At 35.9% G+C, this 16,480-nt stretch overlaps 3 protein-coding genes across 4 annotated transcripts; 2 read left to right on the top strand and 1 right to left on the bottom strand.

The window, feature by feature from the left end:
• The first annotated feature begins 383 nt into the window (after nucleotides 1–383).
• On the top strand, nucleotides 384–5,208 carry LOC124179461 (serine/threonine-protein kinase Pink1, mitochondrial). 2 transcript variants are annotated; one of them, XM_046563839.1, is made up of 7 exons: nucleotides 385–684; nucleotides 1,446–1,720; nucleotides 2,193–2,728; nucleotides 2,951–3,073; nucleotides 3,306–3,723; nucleotides 3,799–3,897; nucleotides 3,981–5,208. In XM_046563839.1, the coding sequence occupies exons 1-7, from the start codon at nucleotides 570–572 to the stop codon at nucleotides 4,233–4,235; spliced, it is 1,821 nt and encodes a 606-aa protein (XP_046419795.1). In that variant the 5' UTR covers nucleotides 385–569; the 3' UTR covers nucleotides 4,236–5,208. The 2 variants fall into 2 exon arrangements, with proteins under 2 accessions (XP_046419796.1, XP_046419795.1); XM_046563840.1 differs by lacking the exon at nucleotides 2,951–3,073 and having other exon boundaries at nucleotides 384–684.
• A 2,374-nt stretch (nucleotides 5,209–7,582) lies between these two features.
• LOC124179462 (protein phosphatase 1 regulatory subunit 37 homolog) lies at nucleotides 7,583–11,574 on the top strand. The gene is made up of 5 exons (XM_046563841.1): nucleotides 7,583–7,746; nucleotides 7,837–8,002; nucleotides 8,085–9,085; nucleotides 9,205–9,366; nucleotides 11,472–11,574. The coding sequence occupies exons 1-3, from the start codon at nucleotides 7,583–7,585 to the stop codon at nucleotides 8,400–8,402; spliced, it is 648 nt and encodes a 215-aa protein (XP_046419797.1). The 3' UTR covers nucleotides 8,403–9,085; nucleotides 9,205–9,366; nucleotides 11,472–11,574.
• Nucleotides 9,360–14,850, bottom strand: LOC124179460. Its single transcript, XM_046563838.1, has 8 exons — nucleotides 12,101–14,850; nucleotides 11,364–11,642; nucleotides 11,112–11,262; nucleotides 10,844–11,017; nucleotides 10,397–10,664; nucleotides 10,146–10,298; nucleotides 9,856–9,998; nucleotides 9,360–9,766 (listed from the first exon to the last, which is right to left on the bottom strand). Exons 1-8 carry the CDS (start codon nucleotides 14,844–14,846, stop codon nucleotides 9,478–9,480), a joined length of 4,203 nt encoding a protein of 1,400 aa, XP_046419794.1. The 5' UTR covers nucleotides 14,847–14,850; the 3' UTR covers nucleotides 9,360–9,477.
• Between the last annotated feature and the right edge of the window lie 1,630 nt (nucleotides 14,851–16,480).

The following is a 16,480-nucleotide window of genomic DNA, read 5'->3' on the forward strand; positions in this document are numbered from 1 at the left end:
AATGTATCATCAGTAGACTGAACAGATTTTACAACGCAAGTTTACCTTTATAACGCTAGGAAGTATGATAAGTATCTCACGTCAACATAGGGCTATGACAGAAAAAATAATTATACTTACACCGTTATATTAGCGTTGTTGGCGATACGATTTTTTTGTCACATTCAGCTTTACTAGGTACCTTATCCGAAAGAAGGAAAAACCCGCGAGTAGTATACGTCCTGTTTCCTGGGTTTTTTCTCCACTTCTTCGTTTTGTTCAATCCTCAGTCAACGAAACAAGTAGCACGAACAAATTTCATATTTTTCCGCGCTTTTGCGGATTTCGAGTCTGCGCAAAATGGAGGCTGATTTCACCCAATCGGGTCCGAAAGGCAGGTTCATCCATGGGTATGATAATTGCAAATGGTGAACTTTGAACTGGCGACAAAAGACGTGTTCGAATTCTTTTAAAAATAATTAGAGTGTTCCAGGACTCTTGATAATTGCGCGATCAAAATTTTCCAGTTAAAACTTTTCGCGCCTGGGTTAGGGTCCGCCCGGGCTCTCTCGGCCCACGAGTGCGGAGAAATGTCGTTACGAACGGTAGCGCAACGTCTCCTGCAAAATGGTCGTGTCCTTCTCCGTTCAGTACGCAATCCACAATATTACACGCAAGGCAACAAAATACACGTTGTGGAAGTAGGTAAGGGCCTGTTGTCATCTTCTACCCGTGACTATCATACTCAAATCGACTCGACACATCAATCTCATCAGTCCGGTACCAATTCGCTGGCAATCGTCACAAATAACCATGTCACTATCATTAGGTTATCCCTTGCAACGTAACGGTGTATTATAGGTATGTCGTACTTGGAATGTGTATGTAAATACTACATTCATTTTAAACGTCATTTCCAATCTCAGAGCTGGTACGAATCGTTGTTTTCATTGTCTTTTTTTTTTTTTTTAGTAAAATCACTCGAGGCACCTTCATTGTTGCGATTATACGCACTTCCAAGTTTTGTTCAAATTTATATACTCAGCATTTTACATGTGATTATATACGCTTAACGCGACTGGTGCTCATAATAATGTTAGATTTTACTCCCGCTTCAATTCAGTGTAGAGTGTATTCTCATTGTTTTATTCCATACTTTCGACTTGAAACATTATTTTATGCGAGAGAGTAGGAATAAATTACTTTCATGTTGAGAACAACACAAAGAATTACAGAATCAAAAGCAAACATTCTTGTTTACTATTATACTTATGGGACAATTTTTAATTCAATTCAGATTTTTATGTATCAATTAGTTAGTTGATTGATTACTAATGAACAAGAATTCTTGACTCATAATTAATTTCTTCTTCAACTATAATCTAATAAATATTTCAACGCCATAAAATAAAAATAAAATTTTCTTGCGAAACTATGACTAGTGTATTTTGAAATTCTTGATTCAGGTAAGACCCAGGGCCAGCTGCCTACGGGTGGTAATGTCTCTGCTGCAGGGAGACACCTCGGATTCCTGGGACTCCATGCTCGGCGGATATTTGTTGACAATGTTTTGAAGCGAGTGACCAATAGTCTCGCCGGAGATTTACGACGTCGTGCAGCAAAACGTTTATTATTTGGAGATTCAAGACCATTCTTTGCTCTGGTTGGCGTATCGCTGGCATCTGGTACTGGAATACTTACCAAAGATGACGAGCTGGAAGGCGTTTGCTGGGAAATCAGAGTATGCATACTTGCAGATATTTTTTTGGAACATAAAAATTACATGCTCTTACAAACAAATTTCATTTTTTGCACCACACTTCTATGACATTCATATTTTATCATGTCATTCAAAGGAAAAAATAAACCCTTAACTAAAGCTTCATTAGACATGGTGATGTCATTTACAAATGGCTCTTATCCAAATGTCAGCTTATTTGTTATTATTATTCAGACTTTATGTTGTTTATAAATATATCATTTTTCCAAGTTCGAACTTAGCTGGCATTTATAATTATTTTGTAAATGGGATTTTAGATAGTTACATGTGATTTGAATGTTATTTCAACACACTTGTTTTTGTAAAATTTAACTGTAATGAACGATTGTGAAAATTTTCTAGCCACGAAAAGGAAGGCTAAACCGTCTGAAAATCGTCTATAGACTGTAATAAATTTAACATGTTATGTAATCAACTGTTACCTCATTCATAGGAGGCTGTGTCTAAGGTACAATGGAACACTCCAAAAAACGACCAGAATTACGAAGCAACAACGATTGAAGACAAGCCAGTTGATTTAAAGGATTTTGTAATTGGACCAGCAATAGCCAAAGGATGCTCAGCAGTCGTGTATGCCACTCGTCCGATTGACCCCGAAGAAAAACAGGATTCTCAAATTACTGTTGATACCAGTAATAAGGATCTGTCCAGCTTTCCGTTAGCTATTAAAATGATGTTCAACTATGACGCAGAGTCTAATGCAACAGCTATTTTGAGAGCTATGTACAGAGAGACTGTACCAGCTAGAAAACATTGTCAGAATGAAGAACTGGCTTTGTGGGAGCAGAAAATGGCTGACAACAAAAGAATTCTTTCTCCACATCCGAACATCGTTGCTATGTATTGCGTTTTTGCCGATAGAGTTCCTGATTTACCAGGATCATCGAAAATGTATCCTGACGCTCTTCCACCTAGGATTAACCCGAACGGCTCTGGAAGGAATATGAGCCTCTTTTTGCTGATGAAAAGGTACTTGACAGTATAATCTGGGAGCTTCAAATTCCCGGAATTTTGCAGATTCTGAAAAATTGGATCAAATTTATTGGTATTTTCTAAAATTATAAACAAGAGAAACACTTGGGAAAGGTATACCTAGAATCATGTGTGTCATGTTACATGTTATGTTACAACGAAATGAGATATCAATATAGTGTATCGATTTCCAATGATAATACGGGTATTGTATTTCAGGTATGATGTTAGCTTGAAACAATATATGGTGGGCAGAGAATTAATCGTTCGAAAATCGATATTATTGTTAGCACAACTATTGGAAGGGATTGTTCACATGTGCTCAGCAGGTATTGCACACAGGTAAGGAAGTCAGTGTTGGATTACGTTTTCCACTTGGTGTAGACGAATATTTCTTATATCATGCACCGTGGTTATTATACCAATGGATGACTTAATATTTGTTCATTAAAAAAGAATTAACGTGAATTCTTCATGCTGCTTTTAATTTACGTTTTTAACAACTGATAAAAATGTGGTATTTTTGGTTACACGTAATGTATGTTTATTAATACAGTGAAATTTTTTAATACAGGGATCTCAAAAGTGACAATATTCTTCTGGACCTTTCAGAAGAACGTGATAATTGCCCGTCGTTGGTAATAACTGATTTTGGATGCTGCTTGGCAGACAAAACTCATGGTCTCTACCTGCCATATAGTTCTCACGATATTGACAAAGGAGGAAACAGTGCACTGATGGCTCCAGAAATCGTTAATGCTGAACCCGGACCATTCACTAGCTTGAATTACACAAAAGCTGATCTGTGGGCTGCAGGGGCTATTGCATACGAAATATTTGGTCAGAAGAATCCATTTTATGGGGAAAAAGGGCAAAAACCACTACTGATGAACCACAGCTATATAGAATCGGAATTACCGCCACTTCCAGAAGCAATACCACCTGTTATTGTAGCATTGGTTAAGAATATGCTTAACAGAAGCATGTACAAGGTATTTATTTTGTTAAGGGAAGGAAGTGTTTTCAAAAATTCATCAAAACTAATATCACTTCTATTTCCATTACAGAGAAATAATCCTGATATGGCGGCAACCATTATACAAGTGTTTCTCTGGGCACCAAGCATTTGGTTAAACAGCGACAGTAAATTACCGTCAAGCAACGAGGTGATAGTTGTTCTACTTTTTGAGCTTTAAATTTCACGCGTTGATGTACTGTCATTTTTATTATTATTATTTTTGTGTTCAAGATTCTTCAATGGCTTCTGTGTCTCACGACCAAAGTTCTTTGCGAGGGTCGAAAGATCACTGATTCTACGCCAAATCAACTTTCTCAGAAATTGAACGCAGATCTCATTTCCAATCGTGAATATACTCAGCAAATATCTACCCGATCATGTGGACGTCGCACAATGCCCGAGTATCAATTGATAGCCAGCTTTTTAAGTAGAGTTTCGCTGATAAATGTAAGAGATGCGTTGAAGTGGATTCATAACCACACTTAAACTCTAGTATTATTGGAAGGAAACAAGAGATGATTCTTAGAGTATTGTATACTGATGCATTGATAAAACATGATATGCTGGTAGAGATCAGTTTATGTGCTTTATCTCTTGAACTTTGATAAATTTTATTTATTTCTTCAATAGTCTTCAAAACTTTACAAAAATGTTGGTTCGGGAATCATATTACTATTGGGTATAACCAACATGGTTACACGCTATTACAATACAAGGCAATCCTTACATTGAGAAAAAATGTCGAAAATGAATTTCTACGTTACTTCCAAAACACGTATGCCTATTCATCTTACTGTACATAAATTTTCTGATTTAAGGAAGAATATTTTTTCTTCTCTTCTGTAACTGCGCGAAGCACAAAAAATGGTACTGCAAAATAATGTTATGTCAGTCTCTTCTTTTTGGTGAAAGTGCCTTTGAAAAGGATGTACAGATATTATCAGCTTTATTTTTGAACCTATTACGTTGTTTTTCAAATTTTATTCTATTTATATCATTGTTAATCCACAACAAGCATTTTCAATACGTGAAAGAAATAAGGTTCCTTGAATAAACAATTTGTTGTATTATAAAATTGAGCACTGTGAATTTTGCCGTACCAGCAAATATCGATGAAAGTCTCAACATACTGCGGAACTACTCGTACTTTGCGATACACTTAATTGTATCGAGATAAGTAAGAGTCTGTTGAAATATTGAGTTCCTCATGATGAATTACATAACATTATTTATTGGAGTTTGGTTAAATATCTCACAGAAATCCTAGTCGAATATTGATAAAGAGTATATTTCTCTAAATTATCGTGTTCTAAAATCTAGCTTTAGGGGAAATTATGTTGAATTGGCTGTTATTATTTCATTGTATTTGTGAAAACTTGTATATGAGATGTAAATATCGATTTGAAGTTGAACTAGAATCCAAATAGAGAATACAAATATACGTGGAAAGTGCTCTTAAGTATCTATCTCATAACTATTGTACAGATTATATAACAGTGCTAACAATACATACATAAAATGGTTATATAATTTGGGACTGTAGAAAACTATCCTGAAGAATATCCTGCATATTTGCATCTCGTGTTTATTGGTTCTAACAATCATTTTTTTTTCTTTTTTATATCTAATGGATGAACTGGCTTTCCACATCTCTGCATTGCAAATTTCATGTCTTCAATATTTAAACCCTTTGTTTGAGCCAAATCTTCCAAGTATATGAGGTATTCTTCAAAACTGATGGCACGTTTGTGAAATTTAAAAAAACACAATCCAGTGTCAGTCGTTGTGACTTTATGCATATCAAGAATTTTAGCTGACGCCAGCCATTTATCGCTTTGCGAAAGTGGCAGCAACTTCACGCCTGTCGAATTGGAAAGTGGATCCATTCGACAGTATGCTGAAAAAGTGTCATAAGCTTTTATCACCACAAAACAGTGCGTGAAAGCAACTGTAATTTAGAGGTAATATGAAATGAAAAGTCAATATTGATTGAATTACCTGCGAACATGACATCCAAAGGCACTTCTTCCACTTCCTCAGTTATTCTTAGTTCTTGCATTCTTTTTTCCACACTGAAATTTATATTTTTCAGTGTATATCAAATAATGATATGTGTCTTACGAACCATAAATAGCATCACTTGAAGTATGGATCAAATAAAGTTTCATCCATTAATATGACAAAGATACTTCATGGAACAATAACAAAACATTAAAGTCTAAAATTGTTTCTTTTCTGTTTAACTACACTGAGAGTGACAGTATGTCAGATAAACCATTAACTTGCGAAGAAAAGAATTACTAATCATAATGTCAGAACATGTAACGTTTGATGTATATCGTAACATGATAATAAGCACCCCACCTTCGAAAATTTCTCGCGTTATCAATGTAGGCTCGTGTGAGGAGAGAGAAATCGTATCCGAAAACAGCGCAGAGATAACGAATCAATGCACCGACGATGCAATTTGTGCAAATTGTCCCGGTTGTGCAAAAAGCGATTTTACTATCCCTTGGAAACATGAGCATTCTCCTTATTTTTATAATGACCGCAATTATGCGATATTACCGGATATCCCGAAACGTTTCAAGGATATGAAAGGAGAAATAATAATGAACAGTCTATTTTTCTCATGCTTTTGTGAAAAATGGTATAACGGTACACGGAGATTGATCTTGCGGGGGGCTGATTTGGTTCCAAGAATTGGGTGACTATATAGTGAATGTTAATTAATATTGCTCAAAACCTTGAAAGTTTTGATTCGTCACTTAATTCAGGGACTACTTGACGTTAGAAAACTTACACAGAATCAAATGAAATTTAGGAGACGCTTTCAAGATTGGGATGTGCCATATCTAATGGTATTTTTACGTGCCAATACAGACGTCGTTTCTCTTAATTTAGCATACAACAACATTCACTGTGCTGGCTTTATCAACCTGGTCGATTACATTATTGTAAATATAAAATTGACCCATGACTTGATAGGAAGTAAAATAAAAAACACATATTCAATTCTAAAATATGTAGGCATATAAGCACATACTGGGACTTAATGTGCAAAATAACAATATCGCTGCACCAGGTATCAACCATTTATGTCAGGATGGTGATAGGGTTCCACTGAAAACTCTTAGACTTAATGGGAACAAGTTTGGAGTTGAGGTAATAGTATTAGAATGCAAATTACGTAAGGTTTTAAATTTGTAGAAAATTTTTTATCTCGTGGAATGTTTTCAGAGTGCAAAGAAAGTAGGTTTGATGCTACTGAAGAATTCCTGCTTGAGATATTTAGATGTGGCTGAAGTTGATCAGACCGCTTCGAGTCTGGTTTACTTTACAACTGTTATGAGATGGGACCAGGAGGAATGCAACAAGACGTTAAAAATATTAGATCTTAGCAGACCAAATCCTGGTTATATGTATATTTTTGATAGTACTCACTTTGCCAGCGTTATCGGTTGCATGTTGCGGGTAACACATTAAATTATACCGCAAAATTAATTTTCGTAAAAACGTGATGTGTGGAGTGCAATTTCAGTTTTAACTCATTATATAACACGAAGTAGTTCATACGATTGATGCTATTGATTTGATCAGTGTGTAAAGCTCCACAAATAACTGGTATTAATATTCATTGGGTCCTCATGAAAATCAATGCAAAGAATCTTTAATGCAGAACTCCTGTGACATATATTGAGATATATCACATCATAGTTATATTATTGTACCCTCGATCATATCGATCTCAATTTTTGAATATCCAGTTCAATAGGTGTTTAGTGGAGTTGCATTTACAAAAATACAATTTCTCCTGCCATGATATCGAAATAATGTTAGAGGACTTAAAATACAACGAAACATTGCAATTGCTTGACTTGTGCAACAATAATATAGGAGATCACGGAATGGAGCATCTTGGAAACTGGTTGAAAATGAAACCGTCGCTCAGTGGTTTGTGGCTTGCTCACAACATCATCACAAGTCAAGGAGCTAGGTAACTGCTTTCCTTGTCAATCCAGGTATAAATTGAATCAATACTTTTGAGTATTAATTTGTTGCTTTCATTTTAATAAATCTCATTCAGGGCTCTAAGTCTTGGCATGCCATTTTCAAAAATCAGAATGCTGGACCTTTCGTACAACAGAATAACAGATGATGGTGCAGTAGACATACTCGACTCCATAAAAAAGAGTACGCGTTTGTGGTATCTGAGAATCTTTGGTAACTCTTTGGGACATTGTACTGCCAAGGTGAATCCCAGATGTGAGATTCAACTGCAAGTTGTCTCCTGTGGATGAGGTAAAATCAAATTTATGTTGATCATAATTTCAGATTGTAGAACGAATGCTCGTATCTGGTGTACTAGTGCAAGAGAACATCGATGTTAAGCCTTACAGGGTTGATCATGAATCGTATCTCGCTCATTATCCAAGTGATCATTACAAACAACGCTATTATGATGTTCCATGTTATTCGCATCCACAACCGCTGCAGATACCCTATGTTAAGAACAAATTCTCCGGGAAAGCTGTGCCAAAAGTTCACTTTAAATACGTCGATCCTGTCCCCATCGAAGACAGAAAATATCCAGTACTTGTCGATCAAAATAATTTTTATATTTTATTCATTCTGTCATTGTGCTGCCCATGACGTTCATTAGCGTATGTTTCGAGCAGCAGTGACTTCTTTTTGGAGTTACCAAAATTTATTGTGGGATGATATAATACTGATCAATTAAATAGAAGTTGATAGAACGTATTCAAACAGATAAATAAAACTCACGCACTTGATTGCGTGTGTTGCGAATGTGGAAACAACCAAGTGATGGATTCTTTGGCCTCGTCCACTGTGGATATCGTTCCTGAAACTTGTACATGCAATGTGTGTAAATATGAAGTTGATTTGAGAAAACCGAGCACATTTCAGTCGGACGTAACTATATTTCCGAGACCGTCTTGTTCATGCCATCACGATGATTGCGCATGTTGTTATTGCCTGCCATGCAAAGGTACCATTGTGACCCAAAAACTATTCAAGACCACGCATGTTGAATTTGTGCATTCTCATAGGCAAAAACGAAGATCTGCCAATGTCCGAGCGTGATGAACATCCGATTACCTGCAACTGTTGTAAATGTGGCGCTCAAGAAGTGGAATATGCTTCATCATCAATTTCAACTAAATCAAATGAGCTGCATGACTATCCGGATGGGATTGACCAATTGCAAAAGATTGCCTTGGTCTTAGAGCGAGTTGACAGCGAAATGCAAGAGTATATACTCAGGTGGATCAACATAAGCGAAGATACTCTTAATTCAGACCTAGCGGCATTAGGTAAGTACACTTCACTGGTCATGTCACACAAACGTATTGAAGTGCGCTTAAAAACGTATCCTGAAGAATCATAGAAAATAAAACGACTAATTGTCATTAAGTTCAATGTCTTGCCACAGATGTTAAGAGGGGCGAGATACATGAAGAAGAAGCATCGGTATGTGGTCCTCAAAGTCTGGTATCAAAATCAATGCGAACATCAACCTTTGAAACAATGTGTTCTGGAAACTATGAAGATTCGTGTTGCAATGACTGGAAATTGTGCGATGACTAAATACTCGGTGAATACTATATTTATTAAAATTTATTTTCTTACATATTTTGATGATATTTTGCCTATTATTTCTTGAGTACTTAAATTTTATAAAACTTATATAGTATGTAACATAGCATTATTTTTCTGGATTTAATTGATCGGATTGCACCTGACAATGAGACGACTTAACGTTTGTCAAAGTCGCCCTTTTGCACTGTAGGTTCGTTATTTTCTCACAATTAGTCACAAAGTCAAATGCACTTTCATAGTCTAAAACGATATCTTTCAATTCTTGTAACTGGAAAATTGCCTCCTTATGCACTTTGGTCGACTGTCGCTTGTATCTCAATGCCGTGATCATTTTGTCAAGAACATAATGCAGCCATAAAATATTTGTGTAAGGTTCAAACTTTTGCCAATCATTTCTGGAACATTGTAAAATGTGTTTTATTCTAAGATTACCATGAAAAACCATTGGGAGATTTAAAACAAATTTGTATGTGTAAACATTTACCCAATCTTGTCTTGCATCATTCTGTATATTTCAAACTGGTATTCTCCCTGTGCTGTAAATAGGGCAGGATCCAAAGCTAAATCATTGAATATACAACAGCCTTCATAAGACATTCTCGACAGCGTGAAATCTATAATTGCGACCTGAAAGATAACAGACATTTCATCCATGTAGGACCTCATTGAGGTAATTTCATTATTGATAAATTACTGTTTTATGTTATCTCAAGTCCAAATACAATTCGGTGATCACTGTAAAATTTTATCGTATAGTAAGTTGTACTGCATTACCTGCATTCCTCTAGTGGGGTACGTATAAACTTTGTCATTGAGTTTGTAGGCGACTCGTGAGTCTTTGGTATGTGATATCAAAATATTACCCCAATGTAGATCTCTGTGTTCAAATTCCAGAGATTGTTCAGCAACTGCCAATGCCAATGCTGCCTGTGAACAAGTGATAATTTTGTATTTTTACTATGTATATAAGAAATTAGCACGGTTAAAAATTTCAAGTGACTATTACAGATTATCCACTGAGATACCTGTACAAATAATGCGTGGGACTCGACAGCTGATTGAAATACGAAAGCTTCAAGGTCCTGACCACCATGACCAAGCTCTAATACTATGTACAATTGATTTTCATCAAACATCAAAGGACAATCGTTATCCGATCCTTTGTCATCGTCGTAGGCTTTCCACAGTTCTATCAACTTCTCGGGATACTTTCCAATGATACATCTTATATTTTTTACCTCCACAAATCCATCGGTTTGATAGCTTTCGCCGTTCCTCAGATTGTGCAGTTCTCTGAAAATGGGTTTTATCAGTCAGAAGGGTATAAAGTTTCTAACATGATGTCCGCATTTATCAGTGTTAGGTAAAACACTGTATAGTCACGGTGTAGTCTGACAAACTGTTTAAAAAAATTTGGTATGTGTCATCAATTATAAAATGTGAACTCAATTATCAATGATAGTGACACTTACTTTGCAATTACTATTTCTGACAAGATTTCATCAAATTTCTTCTGTCGTTCACCATTTACGAGTGCATTCCCCTCAATTGGAATTATTTTGATGACAGATTTTTTTTTGTTATGCTCGTAAAGAAATACTTCTCCATAGACACCTTCGCCAATTTTTCGACACCTCTTCATGTACCTGTTATTCAAATTTGTTGAGAAATGAAAATATTAAGATTAAAACTTACTCAAATTCTTGAAAGATATTGTTTCGAACAAACCAAGTTACTCACTCTTCAGGGAAAGATTCAGTGAAAGGCAAATAATCCGTTTGGCAGCATCTTTGTAAAACGACATCTCTTGCGGTTATAAGATTTTCATTTTCAATCGTTTCGATTTCCGCAGTTTCACATTGCACATTAGAAACCAGAGTCTTTCTGTCGGCTGTGTAAATTCATAAACTTAATGTAAATTTCTGGGTGAAAAAAAGTAAATACTATATGCTAATTTAAAAATAATATTTAGTAGAGAAAAGTGAGCCTTACGATTGAAATTTGATCTTTGAGACAGTGTTTTTCTACTCTTACTAGCAGATATGCCATAAGCTTCAAGAAAGGATGTATCTTCAATGTGACTCAGCCTCTTGTTTTCAGGGACTACTCGGATTGACATTCGACGAATGAACCTGCTGGGACTAGCAGATCCAGTACTTTGTGCTTCCGCACATGTTGTTCTATCTGGTATCGAAGTGCAATCGAGCACCTTTGAGCGCTGTTCCGTTTCTTTGTCATCCTCATTTTTTCCCAGACAACTTTGAATCAATCCTAGTATACACAGTCAGACGATTTTTATTAGATATTTTGTCTTTATATCTTGAAAATAGATTGCATAAAATAAGTAATCTATAAGTCCTAAGTCTCTGACGCCCAATACACAAAACGAACAGAAAATATTTACAAGTTATATCAAAATAATTTCAAGACTTTTGAATTGATCAAGACTCACCCATTTACTAGAAATTATATTTCAAAATTTTGCAAAATGATCCGAGTATTTTTCTCTTTCCATGTTTTTTTAAAAAAAGTAATACTGTGTTCCGTTCATCACGTCTGATACGTTGTGTGTAAAAATGTTTTAAAAAAGTCCAAAATTGTACAGCATAAAATAATAAAATTGTGATACTTATGGGTTAAGATTTTAAGTGATGGGATATTGTTTTTAAAAACAAAAAACATCTCCATTAACCGCTAGATAGTCAAAGAAGGCTTCTTTACATACTTACTCTCTTGTTGCATATCAAGAATTGCTTGCACACTATTTTGCCATTTTTTCCCTTTTCCAATGCTCAGTATCTCTAAGTCCGATCTATCTTGGATACTGTTGAGTATGGACAGAGAGCGAGTCCATTCCTTTCCTGGCTTTAAAAACACTGACTGTCTGCCTATTATTCCTGGTTCAGTCGCATCCAATTTGGTATTACCACGATCAGAGTCTGATACACGAGTCAGATTTGGTTTAAATATGGAGTTACTTCTCTTAGAGTTTTGAGCTCGAGAATTTGAATTCTCGTTCTTATCGCAGGTACCTCTAGCATCTTCCATTTTCATGTTACTGGATTTATTAGAATCCCTCGTACTTGCTTGAAACATTTCATCCGTTTCGCGAATCGCAGGAAGTCCTAAGCCCCAACTTTCCTTTTTGCTAGCAGCAACTTTTATAGGTTCTTTTAATTTTTCAATTAATACCAATGGCTGCAAGTTTTTTTTCAGATTTATATTCATTGGTTTTTTGAACAAGTCAATTGTTTTAGGTTCATCAGGAGATTGTGCTTCTGCCTCAGTCTTGTCATCCTCTCTTGAATCAGATGCATTCGTCAATAACATTTCATCCGTATCACGAATTGCAGAAAGTCCTACGCCCTGACTCTGCTCTTTGCTAGTGGCAACTTTTATAGGTTCCTTTAATTTTTCAATTAGTACCAATGGCTGCCAATTTATTTCCAGATTTACACCTATTGGTTTGACGAACACGTCAGTTGTTTTGGCTTCATAAGGAGACTGCGCCCCTTCTCTAGTCTTGTCACCCTCTCTCGAATCAGATGCATTTATCGAAACCATACCAAATGACTCGATTAATTTTGTGTTATCGGTAATCGGAACTGCAGCTGGTTCTTCATCATCTTGTGGTATATGTTCTATTTCAAGTTTTAACAAACATTTACGACGTTGCCGCGTGTTAATTCTACTAGATAATAATCTCAGTCTTTTGCTCAGAGCGATTTCCGTCAGATTCAAAGATGAACCGTCAGCATATTTCGATGCCTCGTTTGGTTCCTCAGTTGACACACCTTCGTTAAGTTGGGTTTCGTTTGAACTTGTCACATGTTCAAGAGAATTTGATATTTGATTACTCAATATATTCTCTTTGTGTGGTTTATATTCACTATCCGATATAGTACTCCATTCTGCGCTACTACAATCATCATTGCTAATAGATGACAACTGTGATTCAGACGACGAATCATTTCCCATATTTTTATTTGTATTGTTTGTCGTATGCTTACTATTATTACTGTCTGTTATGGTACTCCAAACCATATCGCTAATGCTAGCATGTTTTTTGCAGCTTAGCAATGATTCAGATTCAATGTCATTGTTCGACCTTATGCTCAAAGAATTAAAATTCTTGGTAGAATCTACAATGCTTTGTGAAATCTCTCGATTCGCAGTAGTTATATTACTTGGACCCATTTCATCATATACACCTGTATTATTTCTCTTGTCTTCATGAATTCTGGATTGATTTTCACAATTTTGCAATGAAAATTCGCTATTTTCAATCTGAGATATGACTTTAAAATTATTTGAATCACTAATATCAGCTGACTTGTGATGTGTGGAGTTATTTGTGGCCAGTTTATTTGACACATTTTCGACACAAATTTTTGCAGAAACATTTCTAAATGCATCGGGTGAATCGCGGGAAATGAAGCCGCCTATATTGCAAATAGTACTGGGTTTTGATGGACATTGCAATTCTGCAAATTTGACAGCACGTTCTGTTATCATTTGAATTTTCGGTACGCGATTTTCCAGATTTTCAGAATTATCTATGATTTCGTATTCTGGGTATAAATCCGAACAGCCATCAAATGAACCAGGATTAGAATGCATTTTGGGATCGTTAGAGTCATTGAAAAACTTCTTTTTCATTGTCATACTCAGTTTGAGCTGTCTGCCACTGCGTGTAGTTATAATACCAATGGGTGTCAGGTGTGCGTAAGTATCCTTAGAATTTCCCGTAAATTCGTTTGTATTTTCAGATATACCAGATTTAGTACTGCCGGTGCGTTTATTTCTATGACCTACGTCAAGTTTAGGATTCGAATTTTCAGAATCCAATTTCAGAATCTCCAGAGATTCTTGAATTCGGGAAGTCGGAGAAAGTATTTCTACTGATTTTGCACTGTACGAAGTATCTTCGTGACTCACAGAATTTTTAACAACTATGTTTTGAATATCATTTTGTTCCCAATACCGATTGCCTGGTTTCAACGAGTCATTTTCTTTATTTGAAATATTGAGTTTTCTTTTTGCTCTTTTACGGCGCGCATTTACTCTCTGTACTGCTAAATCTTGTTCAGTAATTTTACTATAGCTAGGATTAGAATTCATAACTGAAAGTTCATTGGTGTGTTGTTGTGTTGGGAATTTTCCAATCCTCTGCCTCATATGAGTACCCAGAGTAATAGGCGAAAGACCATTCATTGATTTGTCAATTCTTACATATGCACTTATAGGTGTGCTGCACTTGAGATAGTACAACGAATGCTTTGTATCACATTGCTTTAAAGTGTCCACAAGTTTTTTGTTTTCACAATCAGTAATTTCTATTGTACAAGGTTTGACACCGTGAGACTGTGGTTCAATATTTGACGCAGTGTTTGAAATGCTAGTTTGAAAAAGATCCTCAGACGTATATGTGTTACAAGCTTCTGACGCCGCGGTAAATTGATTTTCACGCAACATCAGAACTTCTTTTTCTTTACAGCTGAGAGAACAAGGTTTAGGGAGAAAATCTTTTTTCATTCTGACATTATATTCAGATATTGTCGAACTGCAAGGTTGGTGACTGATATCCGAAATGTTGTTAGAATTATCCACTATATTTATATACTCTGGACTTCCACTTTTTTGTATTGAATGGGTTTGAATTTTCTTTTTGGCTTTCCGGTTTAAAATTCTATGGTACTGATTAGAATCTGAAGAGTCACTTTCACTTGATTCTGATGCTGAACGTCTTTGGAAGTTCTTAACTTGCATTGATTTGGAAGAATTTTTAACTACAGCCTTATTTTGCATCTCATATGAAACAGTACTGGTTAAAAGATTGTCCTTATTCTCGTCTATGCCTTGTGGTTTTTCAGCATCATCTTCCTTTAATCTATTGTCATTTGTTTCGAATTCAGGTAAGTCCCTTGGATCGTTTGGTAATGTGTCACAATAATTAAGGACCTTCAATTTTCTACAATCATCATAAATCCTGTTCAAAAATTTTTTTTTAGGTTTACTTTTCACTTTGTTAAGCTTGGCATTGTAACTTTGACTGATATTGTTTTCGCTAAAAGATAAGTCTGAGATTGGTGTGATAGTACCCTTCATTCTCAAAAGATAACTGTTTTTTTGGTTGTGTTTGTTTCGTGCGGCCCGATTACGTGTCACCGGTTGCTGTACAAACCAATTTTCAGAGTTACTGAAAGTTGAGTCATTTGTATGAACTGCAAGTTTTGCTTTAGTATTCGGCGTGTTGATACGAGATTTTGCAGGTACTTTTCTGTTCACGTTTCTTACTGTTCTGGACTTTTTTGTGCTTACATTAATCAAATCATGTTTCAATCGTCTTTTTACAACTACTTCGGTATCCTGATGCACTACACGAGATCGAATCAATTTACGTTTGGCTCGTTTACCGGCTCTAGACACTGCCGGATCATTTTTCAGCGACAATTCGTACACATTTTTATTCACATGTGATGACTCCTGCGGCGGTACGTCACTGCTGATGTTTACAATTGAATTATATGAAACGGGTGGCGTTGGGACTCTGGAATTGAAAGCATGAAACGTCGAACAAGTTTTTCCATGAGTAGAAGTGTTCACAGAACAGGTAACATAATGCATCGCTGATAATAAAAATTAACACTCACCTTGCGTTTTTAGCAATTTTGTCAAAAGTGGTTTCAAAGTAGCCGGAGCTGAGTTCGTCGATGTCCACATCGTCAAGACTAAGTGCAGGCTTACTTTTCCTCGTTTTAGTTAATGTTTTCTTATTGAAAAAATCAGGTTCTCGCGATGTTGTATGCGAATAACTAAACGACGATTGTGCACCTTTTTTTTTCTGATAAGTCCTCAACGGCGGCTTGCGGATCATCTTGATTGTTGTCTCACATGAAAAATAATACAATTTTTGTGTCCTCACTTATGAACTAAAGTTCAATTTTATAAACCGACTCTCAGAGGTTATGATTGACACTGCATTCCTTTGTTTACCCGCTTCTTTGATTTCAAATTTACAAAGCCTGAGAGCGCCCTCTAGCATGAAATAGGTTTTTGAAAGCAGCGTATCTCGGTCACCGAACCTTACTTACCATTACAAAGTAATA

Source organism: Neodiprion fabricii, chromosome 4 (genome assembly GCF_021155785.1).
Source record: "Neodiprion fabricii isolate iyNeoFabr1 chromosome 4, iyNeoFabr1.1, whole genome shotgun sequence".
In the NCBI taxonomy this organism is placed as follows: Eukaryota; Metazoa; Arthropoda; class Insecta; order Hymenoptera; family Diprionidae; genus Neodiprion; species Neodiprion fabricii.